This window comes from Puntigrus tetrazona, chromosome 25 (genome assembly GCF_018831695.1).
Source record: "Puntigrus tetrazona isolate hp1 chromosome 25, ASM1883169v1, whole genome shotgun sequence".
Lineage (NCBI taxonomy): Eukaryota > Metazoa > Chordata > Actinopteri > Cypriniformes > Cyprinidae > Puntigrus > Puntigrus tetrazona.
Window position 1 is genome coordinate 8,651,062 of NC_056723.1, and position 19,665 is coordinate 8,670,726.

The 19,665-nt window shown below is 38.1% G+C and overlaps 1 protein-coding gene across 1 annotated transcript; it reads right to left on the minus strand.

The window, feature by feature from the left end:
* Positions 1-1,600: 1,600 nt before the first annotated feature.
* On the minus strand, positions 1,601-16,353 carry kitlga (kit ligand a). The gene is made up of 10 exons (XM_043228421.1): positions 15,506-16,353; positions 7,326-7,433; positions 6,696-6,752; positions 6,447-6,602; positions 5,815-6,025; positions 5,200-5,235; positions 4,687-4,778; positions 4,473-4,585; positions 4,252-4,308; positions 1,601-4,150 (listed from the first exon to the last, which is right to left on the minus strand). Exons 1-9 carry the CDS (start codon positions 15,518-15,520, stop codon positions 4,278-4,280), a joined length of 819 nt encoding a protein of 272 aa, XP_043084356.1. The 5' UTR covers positions 15,521-16,353; the 3' UTR covers positions 1,601-4,150; positions 4,252-4,277.
* Positions 16,354-19,665: the final 3,312 nt, after the last annotated feature.

The window sequence follows — 19,665 nt, forward strand, 5'->3', positions numbered from 1 at the left end:
GAAAAAACGCACACAATTTAAATTCATAAAGACCTTTGTCACACATTCAAAAGCCCTTTTTTTGTTAATGTACGTACTGTCACAGGAGAGGCTGGCATTCAGGGGGACAGGCTTATAGTGTCATCTGCCTGGGCTCTCAACCAGTGTACCAACCCACACAAACGGCGCTAATGCGATGCGAGGGGGCCGCCGAGAAGGGCAGAGGCGAGCGAGCCATAGACTGTTATGCAAAAACGCTTCCATTTTTATCTTTATTATGCATTCTGCAATCTGGGTTCAAGATTCAAGAGACGACTGAGTTTATTGTAGCGCGCCGAAACGCCTGCATATTTGCGCAGCGGGAAGCCGCTGCCCACACAAGCGCGGCAGGGAAAAATGACTGTCCATATATTCCTAACTTGCACAAATAAACAAGATCGAATTCCCCATTTTGGCGCTACTTCTATCGAAACCCTTAAATTATGCCAAACAGCGCTTGTTTCATCCGTAATAGGTTCTTAGTGTGCAATATTACCGAGTTAACAAGGAAGTGTTACCCTGCAGGGGTGTTTAAAGGGCCTGGAGGTTTCGTGCACAGCAGGTTTGCATTAGTTTAAGCTAAATACGCCACAGTAAGCAAGAAGGTAGACGGTAAAACAACTAAACTGCAGAGTTTGGCCTAAATATTATCACAGCTCCCTGATGGAATGTGATCAGTAGCTTTATGTGTAATGCATTTTCACTCTGTGGGTTTTGTATTGAGCCCAAAAACAGTTGGGGGATTAAAATGCTACACATAAAACCACCTAAAAGGATAGTTTGGCTAAAAATTAATATTTAAGCACTCTGGTGTCATTCTTAACAAGTGGGTCTACTGTTTTTGTTTTTTCTCTCCATGGAGACAATCTGTGCTAAAACAATACTGAAATACTACACGCTATGGTAAAATGTTTACATTATGGATATTCCTTGGAATAATTACATTCCAAATGTACTGTTTCAGTTAACAGGAAAGAGAATGGTATTAATTTAAATGAAATTTGAACCCTTAATCAGCCTACTCAATGTGTGGGATTGCGGCGTGTTATTTCCTAGTAAATGGAAACAAAGAAGATGAACATTCTCTTGTCATTTTCTCACCCTCATGTCCTTGTAAAGTCACGTTATTACATATTTTCTTCCGTGAGACACAAAAAGGGGATTTTAAAAAAAAAATACTCCAGTCACTTCCTGTATAATAAAAAGCAAATTAAATATTGATGAAAGTTAATTATTTGTTATTGTGGAACAGCACATGGTCATCATAAATCTGGTCAGTATGTATCAGTACACTCAAAGTCTTTTGAATTTGTACAGCGGTTTTGTGTGAGAAATGATTAGTCTATTTACTCTGTCTCACTTGAACTGAACTCGACTGAATGAATTGTTCAGAATTAACCGATTCACTGAAGAAAGGCATTCATACAAAACTTCCTTCTGCAAAAAGAAAGTTATTTGGGTTTAGATGAAGGCGAGTAGCCTACGTGAGTGAATTGTCCTTTTAAACGCATAAGTGCATTTTAAAAGGAAGTTGAAAGAAAAAAAAATAGTAAAAAGTCAAAACAAACCCACACCGCATAACTGTAATTATCATGGTTTTATTAGTTGTAATGAGAAGTAAAGCCCACCCAAGCCTTAGCAATGGTGGATAAATGTACTTTATTCACATCTCATACATATATTTGCATATATTCATATAAAATACAGAATACAGTAGACTGTCACCCAGACAATGACTGGGCCACAATTCCTTGTTTACTTTTGGCACCCTGACTGGCTTCCTGACTAGCTGTGTTCTGCAGCCTTACAAATATGATGCAGTATCCAATTGCGGCAGTTGGGACGTGCCAAATCTGAAAATCCTGGTATGGTTCCCTTGTACGTCCCTCTTATCTCAGCATCACAAAACGAAGCAACAGTGCCTTTTGACACTTCGCCAACATTCCCAGTAGTTTCAGGGCAGTGGTGGGAATTTCACTGTGGTCTGCGGTTTGTGCTTTGGGGGGTCTTAACTCCCGTTTTCAAAGGTTTTACACACTATAACATGTCAGAACGTTTCCGCATTTGAAGATTCCTATAGTGCAGCGTATGTGACACAATTACTTCACATGGAACCTTATCAGGGCACAAAGACAGACGCCGAAGGAAACTTTATTATCCTCTAGAAAGACTAGGAAAACAACTCCGGTTCAACGAGGTTCCCGAATTGAGTGTAAAAATGAATTTTGCATGTTAATAATCTGTGACCTCACAACGTAACATTACCAGCACTGTCCCGAACTACACTGAGATGGCTGAAGTGGTTTACTGTGATGGAATAAACAAATACTTACACTGACATGCCCCATCGAGAGCTTCAAAATGACTTGGATTAACTGCATGAAAACACTACAATGAGACCCATTGCTGTCAATGTTAATACGAGTTTTTGTAAACAACCACCTTAACCAGGACAAGATATTACTCACCAAACGTCAACTTCACATTACATACTGTATCTTTAAAAAAACTGTTGTGCTCTAACTAAGAAAACAAAGACTGGGCAGACAACAGGTTATTCCCCACAACACAGGATATAGATCATTACAACCAGTTGGAGAAAGCAGGGTACAAATCAAATCTGATCTCCTCTGAGTTTCGTCTCGAAATCATTAGCACTTGTCTATATGAGTCGTAGCTATCATAAATCAGTATGTACAGTTTAAGCGTAAGCCGTGTAAGACGTCAGATGTGAACATGCATAAATTGATTCGTACTCAGCAGGAGATCAAAGCCGGAACCGGATCGTGTTATGCTTTTGTTGGAAAGTCATCTGAAATGTCCTAGTGGAATTTACTTGAATATAGCTAGTGCAATATCATTATTATATAATTTCTTTCTCCGTAATAAATATATGGCTGGTTATCCAAAAAGAATCTTTACAGGGAGAGCCATGCTATGAAAAGGCACAAAAATACGAGTAGAAGCATACATGTATGTTTTCTATTACTGCTAGCGAGATCTTCAGATGGTGTCCTGTATTCGAAAAAGCCGCTTTTTGTGGTGCGAGGTGTACCGTTTTTGTTTGATGTAATACTACTTGAGTTAGTTTTGACCCATATTTGAAGGCTGACACATTTCACTCTAGTATGGCAGATTTTTTTTCTACAAGCTATAAAACTCTCATGACCGTTGACAAAAGCTGAGTCATCTTTCGAAATTAGCAGCCACCAGAAATTTCCTCATACTAAATAACTTCAAAAACACTGAAGCAGACTTCATAAAAAAGCTGTAACGCGAAACTAACTGCATAAATCATGGGTGTACTGGTACATAGCTTTAAAAATGCTTAACGGCGTCTGTCTGGTGAAGACCTATAATTGCACGTAGAATTTTGCGACTAGTATGAACAGAGGGTTTATTGTCGAAATACACAAGCGATTAAGGATTGCTGGATATGTTTTAAGGTTGAGACGATATGGTATTTGTCATCTCGATCAATATTTGATGCCATGCAGGTGTCATGTCATATTCAGAAAATAAATAAATTAAGTCCACACCACCAGTCTATAGTGACAATAAAAACAATTCACAAAGCAGATGATACAATCTGAGAACGACTTTACTGATTCAAGCACTCAAAAAACTGAAAAGGCGTCTATCTGGACACCCAGACAAAAAGAAAGAGAGAGAACAAGGATGAAGAAGGAAGGAAGGAGATGGACCAGTGCAGCTGGAGGTAGTCAATTCTTCTTTAACTCCTTTTAGATAGCCATCTGCTCTCAAGCAACAATATGGCTGCCCTCCTTCTGAACTGCGGCTCCTGCGCTCCAAAAAATGCACTTGGCTATTTGACGCCTCCAGCTGAATCCAATGCCGTGTTGCTTTCGTTCTGTTTTTCATCGAATTCCTCCTGCACAGTCTCCTTGTGGTCTCCAAGAGGAGAAGGAAGCTTTAAAGAGCATGAAGAGCGACTCTCAGAAGTTCTCAGAAGGAGCAACTGTATCTACCCCGAAGGGCTCAGCAGTGGTCGATCAGTTCGTTGCGTCTCAGGCCAGTATGCATCCTTCCTTCACAATTAGAAGTTCAGTAAGAGAATCTTTCGGAGGTGGTGCTTTTTTGATCCTGTCCGTTGTGCCGTCTGAAGGAGTGACTGCAATGTTGTTAATGAGAAACAAAATTTATGGCTGCAGCCTGAGTGAAACGGTATGCTGTAAAGTAGGTTAATACTTTTAGAACAAAGAATTTATTTACCTGCGTTGCTTAAGCTGGGGCTGGATTTACACTGCCATGATAATATTTAATCTGTTTCTAGAAAAGGAAAACAGGAAGTTGGTGTAAACCGGTGTGTTGAAACAGCTCAATGGGTAGGACAAAAATAGACCCCAAAAATATTTGAGATGCATTTCATTTTTTCAAGTTTTCAGATATTTTCATTGGAAAGCACAGCACATTATTTAGACTTGAATATTTACTTTTCAGATATCTCCACATCTAATGGGGGTATATTGGCTTCCTCTCCTGAGAAAAGGGCGGGACCTTCTTCTGGACTCCGTTCAGTTTGTGGGGCATTTCTTCTAGATTTAATCTGAATTACAAAAGGAAAAGGAAAAAGAAAAATATTAATCAAGACTGCAAGCGAAAAGGCTGTGATGTTGAAGGCTTAGCAGAATGCACCATCAAACGTACCTTCCAGACCAACAGAAACACCACCACTGCGATGAATGGAATGGCGAGCAGCGACATAAGACTGCTCTGCACAACTTTCGGAAGGAATGCCCCTACAGGAAAATGTGTTTTATTAGTTTGAAAAAGTTTCCTTGTTGAACTGTGACAGACAGCAAGATAAACTTTCAACCTTACAACCCGTATCAGAGTACATCTGTTGAACTTATCCCAAAATATGACCTGTATGACTAGAAAATTCTATTGAAAAATAAAAAAAAAAAAAAAAACGACCAGACACAATCATAGATGAACTACAATAAAAAGTAAGATTTCCTTAAAAGTAAGGAATAGAATATTTAATCTAAAGAAAAACAGCAGTATCTCTTCTTAAATTCCAGTGAAGAGACAACATCAGAAGGGTTTGAAACAACATGAGGGCAGTTAAATGGTGTATTTACTTTTGTTTTTCATTTTTGCACCAGCTATCTCTTGCATAAAGCAGTGATGACTGAAGACATTTATGTGATAACTCACCTTTTTCGGGGTCATCAGGCAAACCGTTATGTTTCTCTAGAGAAAGCCAGAAACAGAGAAGCATTAAAAGTCTCAGATAGAAACCGTTCATTGTTAGACGCTTAAAAAGTCGGACACAATCTCCTTTTCTCTCCGCCCCATGAAAGATCTGATCTGTCCGCTTTTAGAAAGAAAGAGCTTGCGCTTGGGAAGATCTGAAGATTGCTCTGTAATCAACATGGTGACAATTGGACTTCGATTCTGCTCTCCCTTTCATGCTGTTCACTGGGGAGCATCTCTTGGTTTTGAAACTCAGCTGAGACTCTGTCATAATAGCGCTGACAAAAACATGTTGCCTCTCTTGTTTTGTCCAGCGGCTTCGTTTGAAAAGGCGTGGAACACACACACATCCACCCACACTCACACACACACAACATGTGCAAAATTGCAACCAAAGCTGCCTCAAGAGATATGATTTAAAAGCGGGTGTTAACATCTAAAACCTCAGTTGCAAATGGGCGGCCTTCCACAAACGACATTCTGCGGTTTCTCAATAGCTTCATTAAAAACGGCACAGACAACCCACTGCAATGTGTAGACTATGCCTTCGCAAGGCCTTTAAGACATCCGTCTCACCATTTGTACTATGTTGCGCTGACGTTGTCGACGCTGTTGTAGTTGTCGTTACTGTTGTTTTTGTGGATGTGGGACACGGCGGGGGCTCGCAATCCTCGACATCTCTCGATGAATTGGCAGTGTAGAAAAAGTCCTCCACAAATTCAAAATAATTCGGTGTAAGCCACATCTCGTTTACGTAGTGACAATCGAATTCTAGCATTGAATCCTCCTGAAGAATCAGAAAAAAAACGGTTTCCATTTGCAAGTCGATCTTTCTAATATTCTTGAAAAAATACATTTGAGAAAAATAAATAGTAAAAAAAAATTATAAATAAACAATATATATATAAATACATTATCATTTTTTAGAAATAATCTAAAAATATTGTTGAAAAATAAATTAGTAAAACCTTCATAAAACTATTTTTTGATCAAAATTCTTGTAAACTACTTTTGATGAAAGAAATGAAGAGCCAAATAAGAACATTTGTAGTTATTTTTCCCTCCAAATGCCCCTCCCTCATATACTGCGTTATAGAATTGATTTTTATAGCTGACAAGAAAACGTAGAAACAAAACTGCACAAGATATTTCAAGATTTCTGCATGAAACACAGTTGTTATTGTAATCAGTCGGTTAAGGTAACTTACCAAGCCATGTCCAATGTGATACCGCATCTCTTGCAGTATTTGGACAAAAGTGCCTATATTATCTTTATTGGAGGATATGTTCCCAAACGTCTGCGCCAGGCCTTTTAAGCTCACCTCCAAGTGAAATACATTTAGCTTCACCCAGCACATACCACTCTTGAAGAAAAACAAAAGACATTACTAGATTATCACCGTGTTTGCTTTTATTTCCATGAACAATTCAATGAATCCTGAATGATAACAACTCACCACTTCTTTAGGTATATAACGTAATGTAATCTTGTAGTCTTTCGGAATATTCTGTTTCTAATAGGAGAGAAAGAAAGCCGGTTCTAAGTGCCAAAAAGTACAATGCACATGGTCATTTCATCATCAATAAAGTTCAAAAATTAAACTTTACCAGTAAGTAACCACAATAGAGTTGCTCTAATTTGCTTTATAACTTTGGCTTAGGTTTGGTTGTGGAAGCCATGAACACACACTTCAAAAGATTTTAATGACTGGTTATTAAACTTTCAGCATATGGCACGCACACTGATTTGGCATCGCACTTCATAAATATTTTGCTAAAGGAAAGCAAATGCCATTACACAACTCACATGCTCCAACAAAGCGATAAACTCAATAATCCTTTCAGGCTGACGATTTTTGATGATCCTAAAAAGACTGTCTGCAGCAAAGCATTTGTTTTATGTATACGACTCTATTATCATACTTTGAACCACATGTCTGGGGCTATCATTCCAACACACATGAAATAAATTTCAGCTCTTTCCCCCCAGAGCATCGATAAATCAGCCTTCGCTGATGTTTTTCACAAAATACGCTGAGAAAAAAAGCCTGCCGGCACTGGAGAGATAAGAATGTCCAAGCTCTTACCAACAAAGAAATTTTCTTGATGTCATCTGTAATGGGATTTCCTATTTCACTGGAATAGGCAGCAACTGTCATGTACAGCAATAAATGGACACAGGTGCATATCCAAATCTGAAAAACAAGAGGTAAAATATCAGTCTAATTGATTGTATTAAAAATCATTTAATAACACAGATCAGCCCGTGTCCCAGTTTCTAAGCTCATTGTTCGGAGGACTATTGGGCAAAACGGAAAATGTTTGCCCTGCTATTTTGAGAACAACCGGGTCAGTTTTGATTAAATAAATGAGCGTTTTTGTCTAGCAAAGTCTCCTTCCAGTTCGCCGCTATAAAGCTTGTTGTCCCATGGTGGCTTAGAGCTTAAAGCTTTTGCCCCCCTCTTCCCAGACCTGCGATTTGAGCTTGTTGCATAACATGAGGCAGATTTGCTCTTAACCCTGCTTACAAGGGTGATCCCAGACAAACAATGCATGAGCCTTGTCGGGAGAAACGGTTGAAAGAGATTGAAAGAGAGGGGGAGCGGAGCAGAGGTGAAGAGCAGACTCATCCGAGGACAGATGCTCCGAGAAGTGTAACAGCACGACTCCAAAACTGATGCTCTGCTCTGTTTCGAGAAATGAGGCTTGTTTTGGGATCACGTGATTTACATTAACAAAGAAGGCATCTTGTTTTTAAAGCCAGCTTAAATAAAACTTTTCACGAATAATGTGTTTTTGTGGCCTTATTGTTAACGATTCATCAGTGTATGCTATTCCAAAGTAAAAATTTTACATTCAAATGTTTTTAATGACTTTCTTTTTGTGCGGGCTCTGCTTTAAATTTACATTTTACATAACATTTTACTTAGCTGTTCTTTTAGCTAACTTATAGTCCAGTAGTCTTTGTTTAGCAAACTAGCATTCTGTTTAGCTGCTGTTTTAGTGTATAAAAACATTATTTATTCCTTTAGGAATCTAGCATTCTATTTATTAGCTTTTGTTTTAGTAGGCTATATTAGCACATTATTTGATAAAAATAGCAAAAGCTTTTTATTTATTAGCTGTTGTTTAAGTATATTAGCACTTTATTTATTCCTTTAGCAAACTAGCATTCTGTTTTGCTGTTGTTTTAGCAAACTAGCATGCTGTTTAGCGGTTGTATAGTAGCACTGTGTTAATACCTTTAGAAAAGTAACATTCTAATTTGTTGTTGTTTCAATATATTAGAACTTTATTTATTCCTTCAGCATACCAGCATTCTATTTTACTGTTGTTCTAGCGATCTAGCATTCTGTTTTGCTGTTAAGTTTGGCACTTTATTTATTTCTGTAGCAAACTTTAATTCTATTAAACAGAGTTTAACAGAGTTTTTAGAATTTGTAAACTAGCTTTCTGTTTACACGCTGTTTTAATAAACTAGCTTTTTTCCTTTTGTGAGACACAACTGGATATAACAAACATATTTATGAAGGATTGGAGGTGATGACTTTACAGACTGAATAAAAACTGTATAAAAGTTAATGCGCAGAATGCTAATTAAAGCATTAAATAAAAATAGATTAAATAAAAAAATTATCTAAGAAAATCTAGATAAACTAGTCTGCTTTACTAAAACCTGTTAGATAACTGGTCAACTCATGAACTTTAAATCCATGATATCATTTTTTTTCCCTGAAAACCATAAGCTTGTCTCATAATTCAATGATTTAACTCAAACATCAATGATTTAACTCAAAGTCAAAGGCAGTGAGCCAAAGACAATTGTAAAAATTGTTGGTCTTTTGATTTTTTTGAATCAGTTTTTATATTAAAATACATATATATTTTACATTTTTTTTAGTTTGTTCTCATCTTTGTTTTTTTGTAAATCTTGTGATGAAACTAATTGTATCGCTGCCCATTTTTTTTGCCAGGACACTCCTCCGAAATAGATTTTTAATCTTAGATATTAATTTCTGCTTAAAGGTTAAACATAAACAAACAAACAAATAAATAAATAAATAAATAATGATGGTTTTGATTTTCCGGTTATGAGTTTTCAAAAAGTATCTTCTTTCCAAACAGCTCTTCTAAAAATATTCTTCCTGGTTAAATAGGGCATGTTTATTTGCAGAAACCATAAATAAGACTGGCCACAAGTAAATGCTTAGGTTTTGCTTTGAATTAATGGACTGTAATATATAATTCAAAGTAAACAATGCTAGTACACATGACAGCATCTGGAATTTTGTATGCACTCAAACAAGCAGTTAATCTATTGTGAGTATTTCAGACAGTATCACCAGGGACTGTAGAGAGCTCTTGCGTGTTGTGAACCAGATGAGGATTTGTTGAAATTTGATGAATGAAACAACACATGGAAGCCCAGATGTTTCATTGGTTATATTATCCATAATTTGACTTCCTCCAAGTCTTTAAAGTACCTTCATAGCCAAGAACTATGATTTCAGCAAGTACTTTGGACACAACAACAAACGTCTGTCTGTCTCCTATTTAAAAGTCAACAATTCAAACTCACTTGTGCTCAAATTCAGCTCTGACTGCCATAAATCAATAGACTGTAAGCAAAGCCAGCTACTCAACTGATCAACTGAACAACATGTTCCTCCCAAATCACTGGCACTGGAATTGTAGAGTATATATTAGTGAACACAATCCTAGACATCCCAGTACATCCGTGACCATGTATTTATTAAAAAAATTGTTCTGTGTATATAAAAAAAGAATTCATTCAGCAAGTAAATACAAAATAAAAAGTCATTACTACCCTAAAGCTACATCACAAATGCAACTTTGTTTCTCATAATTGAGCCTCAATGCCACATTTGTGATTATTTTCTTCATAACTGCAACTTCATTTCCTGCAATGTGACTCTATACTCTACCACATTTTTGCCGTCATAATTGCAACTGCATATCCTCATTTTTCATAATTCTGACTTCATATCTCATTTTTCCCCCCCACATTAACTGCAACTTTATATTTCACAAATGCAACTGTTTCCCATAATTGTGACCTTGTATTTCACAATGACTTTGTATCTATGAAGTGCAAATGCACCTTTTTCCTCAAAAAGACTTTATATCTGACAATTGCAGCTTTCTTTCTAACAAATAGCCACATTGGAGATATAAATTCAAAATTACAGGGCAAAAAAAGCATGTAGCAAGATGTGAAGTCACACTATGAGATTTAAGCTCTTCTTTTCTCATAATTGGAAAGTCCCATTAAATTTTGTCAGACTTTAATAGAACATTGTACAGACTGCTGAATTTTAACCACAAAGAAATCTTGAAAGTGTTAGCTTGCTACAACACATCAAATGCGAGGTCACTTTCATTTAGCCAGACAAAGGAGATGTGAAGCAGAACAAGATCTCATTATAGCTGACCATGAGATGGACTGACCACCGGCAAAGAGAAAAAAGGAAGCGCGACAACTCAACCCTTCCTTTTGAACATGATGTTAACAGCAACTCTGTCGGCTAGAGATCACTGCCAGAGTCATGCTGACCAGACACTTTGATCGCTAGGGTTTATTAACTTTGCAAGCTCCCCAGACGGACATACAAGCTCATTCTGAACAATGTACCATTCACCATATAATCTTATTAGCGAGAACAGAGCACATGGTGCCAAAAAAAATGTCTATTCACCATCTATCTTTCTTTTTTTCATCTTTTCACAGTCGATATCTGGATATCTTTTTGTGTACATTAGCCTAACACTTCAAAAACAGGCAAAACCTCGATGTCCGATATCAGCTAGCCGCTAACTGGATATGCTAACACTTCATGCTAACGTAGCTACAAGGACAAAGCTGAAAGATGTGAGGAAAAACAATACTGTTTCTTAGTTTTGATTATAAAAGGTGACCAGATGTGTGTCCGGAAGACAGTTTTGTAAAGCCATGTGATGTTCTTACGCAGGCCAGAGCAGCAAGAGGACAAATATCAGCAGCCGGAAAACTAGCATAATTATTTCAGCCTTAGCTGAATAGCCAGCGACCAGCATCCACTCAAAAACTACACAAATCAAATTTGCTTCCGCAAATTGCACTCTGTCTGCCCGTGTCTATTCAGGTGCACTTTACAAACCTCTGGCTAACATAATAAACACTACCTAAAGATGCTATCAAATGTCCTAAAGAATATATATGCTTTCTCACGTTGCCAAGAATGTCAAATTTTTCCTCTGCAGCTATGACTCTACACTTCTGCGGATCGTAATGATTATCACTTCAATGGGGTTAGTCAGTAAAGTCAAAATTATTGGGTGCTGTTAAACATCTGAGACTAAAAGAAACAATAGGAAAAGACATAACGGATTTATTCTAGCTTGGGTAAAATCGATTACCCTGCAATGTTCTCTGATGAGTGTTTGAATAGAGGGCAACAGGCCACAGGAGCCCAATGAAATGTGATCTGGCTATTTTATAGCTAATTTAAAGGGAGTCTATGAACTGGGTGGGAGCAAAAATTACAATAGCCTGTGCTGGAGGGAGGCCTTGTTCGGGAACTAACCAAGAAAAGTAGTTACGCTAATGGAACCCACCCAACGCTTTAAGAAGAACGCTGAGAAAATTATTTCTGAGAGAAGAGAAATGCAAAGATATTATCGCGAATTGATTCATTTCCATTCGATAATTGAGCCAGGCATTGAAAAGCTACTTGAGGTAAACCAGTTTCTGTAATAAAACAACAGACGAATGGAACACGTAATAGAGAAACAATAGAAAACTAATGAGGGTCATATTATATGTTAGGAGTTTAATTTTATTGACATATTCAATTTAAAGAGTGTGCCAATAAAAGCAAGAGATTTATTTGCTGATGCAGTGATTTCATTTTTTTTATCAATGGGTTCAATTCACTTTAGAGAGTCCATTATACAATTAAGCTCTTTCCAAACACAGATGAAGTTTCACATTTTATTGTGAGTGGCCATCCACTATTGAAAACCTTTTTATTTGGAGTAGGCTTTATCAGTGTCAAAGTCGGGTGAGTGTCAAATGCCATGTAAGGACTAAAAGGATATGGAAACAAAGTAAACAGGTAAACAGGCTTAATGGAATAGTGCTCCGGCGAATCATGTTTCAGCCCTGCATTCCTCTTTCTGCTATTTTATCTCTGGAAATGTTTGCTTTATTTCAAACCTCATATTTATGCATCAACTTATTAATGTTACAACTGTGTTTGGATTAATTGGGAATCGATTTAGTATAGTGGACATCTGCTTATTTCCAGTCTCCAAAAGGCATCTTTTACAGCTAAAAAAAACTCCTCTGATTTGATATAATAAGATTAACAGACCATAAACATTATCAAACCTAGACACAACAACAATACATGCTTGCATATCTTCAGTCCAAACAGGAAACAATAATTACATAACAAAACCATTCCTAGTAAAATCCTTACAATCTGGGGTTACTAATTAACTTTGACATTCCAGATTTATTAAGCAAATATTAATCAGTTATTAAACATTTAGTTTTTAATAGTGCTGTCATTAAGCTGTGGCTTTCTGTATTATAATGATTTTTAACCTTATAAGGCATTTTAGTGATAGACGTTTTCTAAACATTTGATTTAAAGTTTAAAAAAGAAACTGTACATGACGGACAATTTCTGAGGGAATGAATAGAGAACCAATCCCATAAAACTCTGAATACTGCAGTCTATCTGGGACTTCTGTCTTCTAGACTTATTTTCTTACCAGAACACATTACTGCTGTCTTTAATCCAGTGCTGCAACATCTCACATGAATCAACGTTTGATAGTTACCCAAACAAGACTTCTCCAGAGCAACACAACATTGCTTAAAACGTTTGTGGATTATGCTACTTTAGGTATTAGATTTAAAACATTGAAATAACATTTCCATCACTTACATAAAAGCGTATGCCCTCGTTTCACAACCCTCTAGTTTGTTCTAGCAGTCCTGAAAGATTTATGTTATCACTAAAACCTGTTTTGAAGAATAGGATGACTGTTTAAGTTGCGACTGTAACTCATCACATTTGTAGTGACTTCACAGCTGAGGTGCTAATATACGTCTTCAATTTTCCGTGTCTAATTTCAAAGGCTAGACATGCAAATCACATTTGTACGTTTAATTCGGGCCATGCACAAGAACCGTAACTGCGAGCATCGCAGCACATTTCACAGCGTTTCTAGAACAAAATCTTCCAGGAAATAACTATCGAACTACTCGCTTCTTGCGAACGACCAGAAAGAAATCTGGTATTGCTCTGCAAAGGTTTTCTCCTACTTCAAGATTGTTCGTTTTTAATGCGTAACACTTCCTCATAGTCAAACTGCAAACTGTCACTAACATATTTTAGCATTTGGGTTTGGCATATGATTGAAGGTGTTTTGCTTTCACGCAAGATGTTTCACATAACTGAGCCTCAGTTTTGGCAAAGGGGTCCGATGTATGTCACGAGTGACGGTAAAGAGCTGTGAGATCAGTTCAGGGATTATTCGCGTATTAGGTTTGCTTTCTAGACTGCAGATACAGAATACTGTAAACTGAAGTGAAGGTGTTCATACAACACTTTCCCCCGTGCATTATATTCTTATATAACAGCTTAACCACAAAAATCAAATGACTCAAGAATCAAAACTGTCACGTGTAGGTTATAGTTTGAGCCAGCTTCCCTGAGGTTATGTTTGCAAATGATTAACTTTATTCCAAGTAAGGCTGTAAGTAAGACTAGCTTAAGAGCAATAAGATTCAGATACAGCGGCAGGTGTGTCAAAGCCAACAAACGCACTTGCAAAACCACGAAAGTTAAACATAAATTACGTGTGCTTATGAATAGTGTTTTATTGAAGCGAAGTGTGTGCTCTAACGTTTTGAGGTGACATGCTTATAGGAGACCACAGTCCAAAGCGAGCCGGTCTAATTTGTCCTCTCTCTTCTTTACGTTCTGCAAAAATGGACCAGAAATAAAACAACTCTTTAAAACATACAGGTCTCGGTGAGCACCACATGCCGATTTATCATCATATATAACAGTGCTTACTCCAAAAAGAGGAGTAAAGAGGCATTGCAAATTCCCTGCAGGGCTAGAAAGGTGCAAGGCGAACGTCTTCTGCCTCTTCAATAAAGACTGTGTGTTATTCAAATGACTGAGTATGTTTAAAAACGTGGCAAACGTTCATAATATACCTACTTAAAAGCGAGCGCAAAGCCTCACCTACTCCCAAGCAAGGGAAGCATTAGTGATGCTATTAGAAAAGCCTGGTGCATTTCGAGTAAATATCCCCCACAGTCAATGAAAACCATTTCCCCTGGCTTGTTTCCCGTTGTACAACATTTCCAAGACAGTGAGTAATGTACCAAGAAGATCTAGTTTGTACAAAACGTGTATGCCATTTTTTTTTTTTTTTTTTGGTTTGCTTCAGACACCTGCGTAAACGTCCAAAGGTCGCGTCGTTTTATCACTATTAATTTACTCTTATCTGCCTTTTCGAGGACCTCAAATTTATCGATCATGTTTTAAGTGACATATTTCATCGAGACGACAGCACAGATCGTCGAAAACAAGGTATTCTCTTGTCAAACGACAACCAAAGCTGTTTTTGCAGTTTGACAGATCGAATCGCGCGTGTCCGAGCGCATCGTGAAACGTTCGTACCTGCTAAAACTTAACACTCAGGCTTAATTGTTATTTTTGAGGTTTTAAGATGCGCTTTAAAAAAACAAACAAAAACAAAACACTTCAAGTACGAAAATTCAAATTGAGTAGAAATGACGGGGAATTGATGCGACAAGTTAAATGGGTGAAAACAAAACGTTCAGTGCAGTGGCGGTAACGTTCACCTCGGCGAGCATGTTTGCGGTACTTAGCGACGGGCGTCATGGTAATTTTAAATAATAAACCATTAACGTTATGTAGCTATTCCTTCCACACCCCCACCTACTAATTAAGTGCGCACAATTGCGTATTTAGCGTCTTAAAACACTTAAAGCGCAGCGACGCGAGAAAGCCTTTTCGCCTCGTTGCTTCAATTTGTCGCGGTGTAAAACACGCTATCCCCGTTCGTTTACGTTCCCCCCAGTTACGCTCTGCAGAGCGCGCATTTCTGCAAGCGCAAGTAGCCAAAAAACAGCAACAAAAAAACAAAACAAAACTAAAGCAAATCGCATGCTATTCACGTTAAATCGCTCGCGCCGAAGCAAAAGCCGTTCACTTACGTTTGACTTCTTCATATGGAACGAGAGGAGTAACTCCAATGTCAGCGAAACCCTATTTTATCTTACTTCGGCGGGCAGGGAAAGGGTTCTCTTCATGCCAAAGGTACATATCCAAAAACATCATAAAGTAGAATCCAAGGCGCGAGGGAAAGAAAGTCACCTAAATTTGCGTAATGACGGTAAGTATCCAGGTAGACGCTTCATACCGCACGATGGAGAACGGAAGGCTGCGGAAAGAATCAAGAGTTTTTTCCCAAGAGCAAAGCCTTTTTATCGTGTGACTTCAGCGCACTCCCGCCCACCCCAGATCTCTCGTCTGCTGCCCCGGGTCTCACTCAGTCGATTTCACAATCACCATCCAAACGTCCAACTGAGATTTACGCGATGGCAATGTTTTCCTGCTAATTTTCGCAGGATGTCGCTTGTTTACGGTTCGTCGCGAAGATGTTTTGGAGAGAGGGGGAGGGGGGGAGAAAAAAAAGTATCCTGGCGCTGGACTGTTTTCGCCCCGAGACGTGGGAGAAACGCTTAGTGATTGCTGATATCGTTCTGGAAAACGTTCAGTCACGGGCGTTCGCGTTTAGGCTACTCCGTCTCATTCCCGTGTGCACCGACAGCCCGCGTCTTCGCCGCGGCTAGGAACGATAGAAAGCTCTGCTTTCGGCTTAATTTGATTTTGCTATTGTGAAAACATAAGAAACGAAGCGCAGCTGACCGTTCGAAGTTTTCCCGAACGGCACATTTAGGGGAGACCAGCCAGCCGCGGCGTCGTCTTCGCGTCGCGCACACTTTGACATTTGATCAAATATGCGAATCAAACGCGCTCGAATCCCACGTGCTTGACTTTCGTGTTTCGTACGCGGTCCAATGTGACAGACGCGCGCGAGCACTGAGGTAAACAGTGACATCTACAGCAGTACTACAGTAAAATAAGCGAGAGACTGGGGGGTAAACGGTGACCCTGGACCACAAAACCATCATTAAACAAGCGAAATAAACGAGCTTCGCGTCGACTTGTGCTTTGTTAGCGTAGAACGATATATGACTCGAGATGCAGATTTGAAAATCTGGAATCGGCGAGTTCACGCAAAAAACAAACGACAAGACGCACAATCGCCTTTAAAGTTGTCCAAATTGAATTCTTAGCGATTGCATATAGAAGGCAAAAATCAGGTTTTGATGTATTTGTGGGAGGAAATGTACACAGTATGCACACACGGGACGTGATCTTTAATTAACGTCCCAAAGATTTTTGGCATCAAGCAAAATTGTGACACATGCAATTTTTGCATGCTTTTATTTTTTGGATATTGCTACAAATATACCCACGCTACTTATGATCGGTTTCGCAATCCTGGTCACATTTTAAAAAAAAAAGAGAAATTAGATGGAAGCAAAAGCAGTACATTTTAAATGAAATATGAACTAAAACTGAAAGAATTTACTTGTGTATTCCAAATGTCCCTTTTTTGCCACAGACAGGAAAGCTTCGATATTCTGATTATTTAATTGTAATGAAACTTTTCTCCTTTGCATCTCTATTTCATCACATGACAAAAATGCAATTTCCTAGCTACACTCTCAGAAACAGAGCTACACGTTTGTACCTAAAGTGTCTATTTTAGTACCTTAAAGGTACATAGTATTTAAAAGTGTACATATTTGAACCTAATGCACACAAAAGGTACCGCCTCAGTGACTGCTTTTGTACCTATTTCTGAGAGTGTATTAGAGGCAGCACAGCTTATCCCCTGACCCATCTCACCCCATCACTGAATAATCAGTTATATTCTTAAATACGAAAGTAAAGCTCACTTAACAGATGTATACATTCAGGCGAGCAGATACTGATTTGCACATACTGTTGATGCACTATATTAGACTGATATGGCAAGCAGAAAACAATAAAAGAATATATACAACAATAATGCATAAATAAATATTTGGTGTTCCTGCAGAAATCTCCCTATTTGCATCATATATAATTACTGCAGTCTAATAATAATAATATTCAGTCAGTTTTTTTTTTTTTCGGAGCACATTTTATAAGCACATTACTGAAAATCACTTTGTTTACAGGAATCTCCATTTCCATAGTTCATTCCTGCGGGACATTTTTTAAAGCTTGTCAGATGAAGCAAAAGGGAGGAGGAGGGGGGGCTTACCAAATGGGCCAATTATGTTTTTTGCGTGTGTATGTTTTTTGGATTAAAAATAACTAGGACAGTTTACCCAAAATTGATCTACAAATGACACAGCATGGGGCGAGTTGTGCCACCGCACGTATACAAGTTAAAGATGGCATGTAAATATCCGTTTATTTATATCCATAAATCCCAGTTATTTCTGTTGAGGAAAACAAAATCTTATCCTGCTCTCCTCTACCGCAGGGTGAAAATCGTCTCGGCTTTATTATGTTTTACCTCTGGGTATTTCTTACAGAACAGTGTGTAGTGTCGACCTCTGACCAAACCCTTGCCCTCTTTCTCCTAAGAGAGTGTTGTTTTATGAGTATGTCCGCTCTATGAACTAATGCACTGTCATACTTCTCTGATAATGATTTCATCTATTATTACAGCTTTTTCCTCTTTCTCCCGCTCTCACCAGGCTGTCACGGGTTTCTCTTCACCTCCCTTCGTGCGCACTTGCATCTGTGTGTGTAGGAGGCATAACTTCACCGGCTTTTATTTTCTTGATATTGGTGTAACTTGAGAGGATCAGGCAGAAGGTTAATTCCCGACTCCGAGACAGAGGCTGTTCACTGAAATCTTGTAATTTCACTTCTCTCGAAACACTCGAAATACATCAATTCATCACTTGCCCCTATCGAGCGAGCGCATTACTGAGAAAACACACGGGCTTCCAGAATCTTGAGAGACTTCTTTTAGACCTCCGGGACCTGATGACTGTCTGTCTAGTAGCAATTTATGAATCCCACCAACCCTCGCTGAGCATCTTGAACACATGTAGGGAATTTTTCAGTGATTAGGAGGTTATGTTTGTTGTTGGATGGGTCACAAGAAATGCAGAAAACTATGAGAATTGTGCATGGCATGATAATTTCATTCATGGTTTCCGCATCAAATTGAAATAAAAAATTTTAATTGCACTTTAAAATTCTAATTACATCGTATTTAAATATAACACGCACACACACACACACACACACACACACACATATATATATATATATATATATAAATAAAAATGCATAATTGCTAGGAGAATAATTACAAAGAAACAGCAACGAAAGCAATTAAACGTAACCATTTTCAAAATAAAAATCGGGAACTATATATTGTGAAACTAAACAAATGATCTATTTTTTTATTTACATTTTCCAATAAAAGTCTTCAAGGCAAAACAGCAAGTAACGGGTTCGGAGTTAACAAACTGAACGAAATATTATCTTGCGAAATGATCTGTATCTGTAAAACATATAAAGTGTTTCAACACACCTTTTTAAAGAAAATCGAAAAAAAAGATGGAGACATTTATTTGAAAAAAAATTTAAGCACGTATTTTTGGTGATAGATGCTGCGACTATTTTATGAGACCAAAGCCTCTCTTAAGCTACTGCATGTTCCCAGTAATATATCAGAATTTACTGTTATAAGCAATACCACATGTTGGGAGGGCTGGAGCAGGGTGTTCCCGAAGACGGGGAGAGCGCTAACAGACAAGAGCTGGTATGCACAGCACTGCGAGCAGAACAACCCAACCTGACAGATCTGACAGAACACAAGATGGTCTAATCTGCTGTGAGATATTTCATGAGAAGTTCATAGCTGGAACCCACCCAACATCCATATCCAACCGTCTGCTGCAGGGCCTTTGCCATGTCAATTGGTGCACTGTTTCAGCTTCAAGTATCGGGTCAAGAACAGAAATTCTTAGATACGAGGCATAAAAAAGAACAACACTCCTCATTCATGACACGAAATACAAAAGAGGCGACCGACAACTGCAACAGTGTCACCTCCTAGAATAATTTCCATCGTCTTTCCTCGAAAAAGAGGTTGAAAAGAGCTTTTCGAAAGCAATAAAACTGAATATCCAAACAGTTTTTCTCGGTTTGTGCCAGCTTATTGTTGTACCTTAATTTGTCAAACTGTCTATTGCATTGTTTATAATTTCAAACACATTGGACAGTTTTGCGG

Bases quoted from the DNA above. Each gene is read 5' to 3' on its own strand.
- kitlga (XM_043228421.1), bottom strand. The intron at 6,026-6,446 runs GTAAGTTACCTT...CTGATTCTTCAG, and splicing joins ATCACATTGGACATGGCTTG to GAGGATTCAATGCTAGAATT. The intron at 4,779-5,199 runs GTGAGTTATCAC...ATTTTCCTGTAG, and splicing joins GCCTGATGACCCCGAAAAAG to GGGCATTCCTTCCGAAAGTT.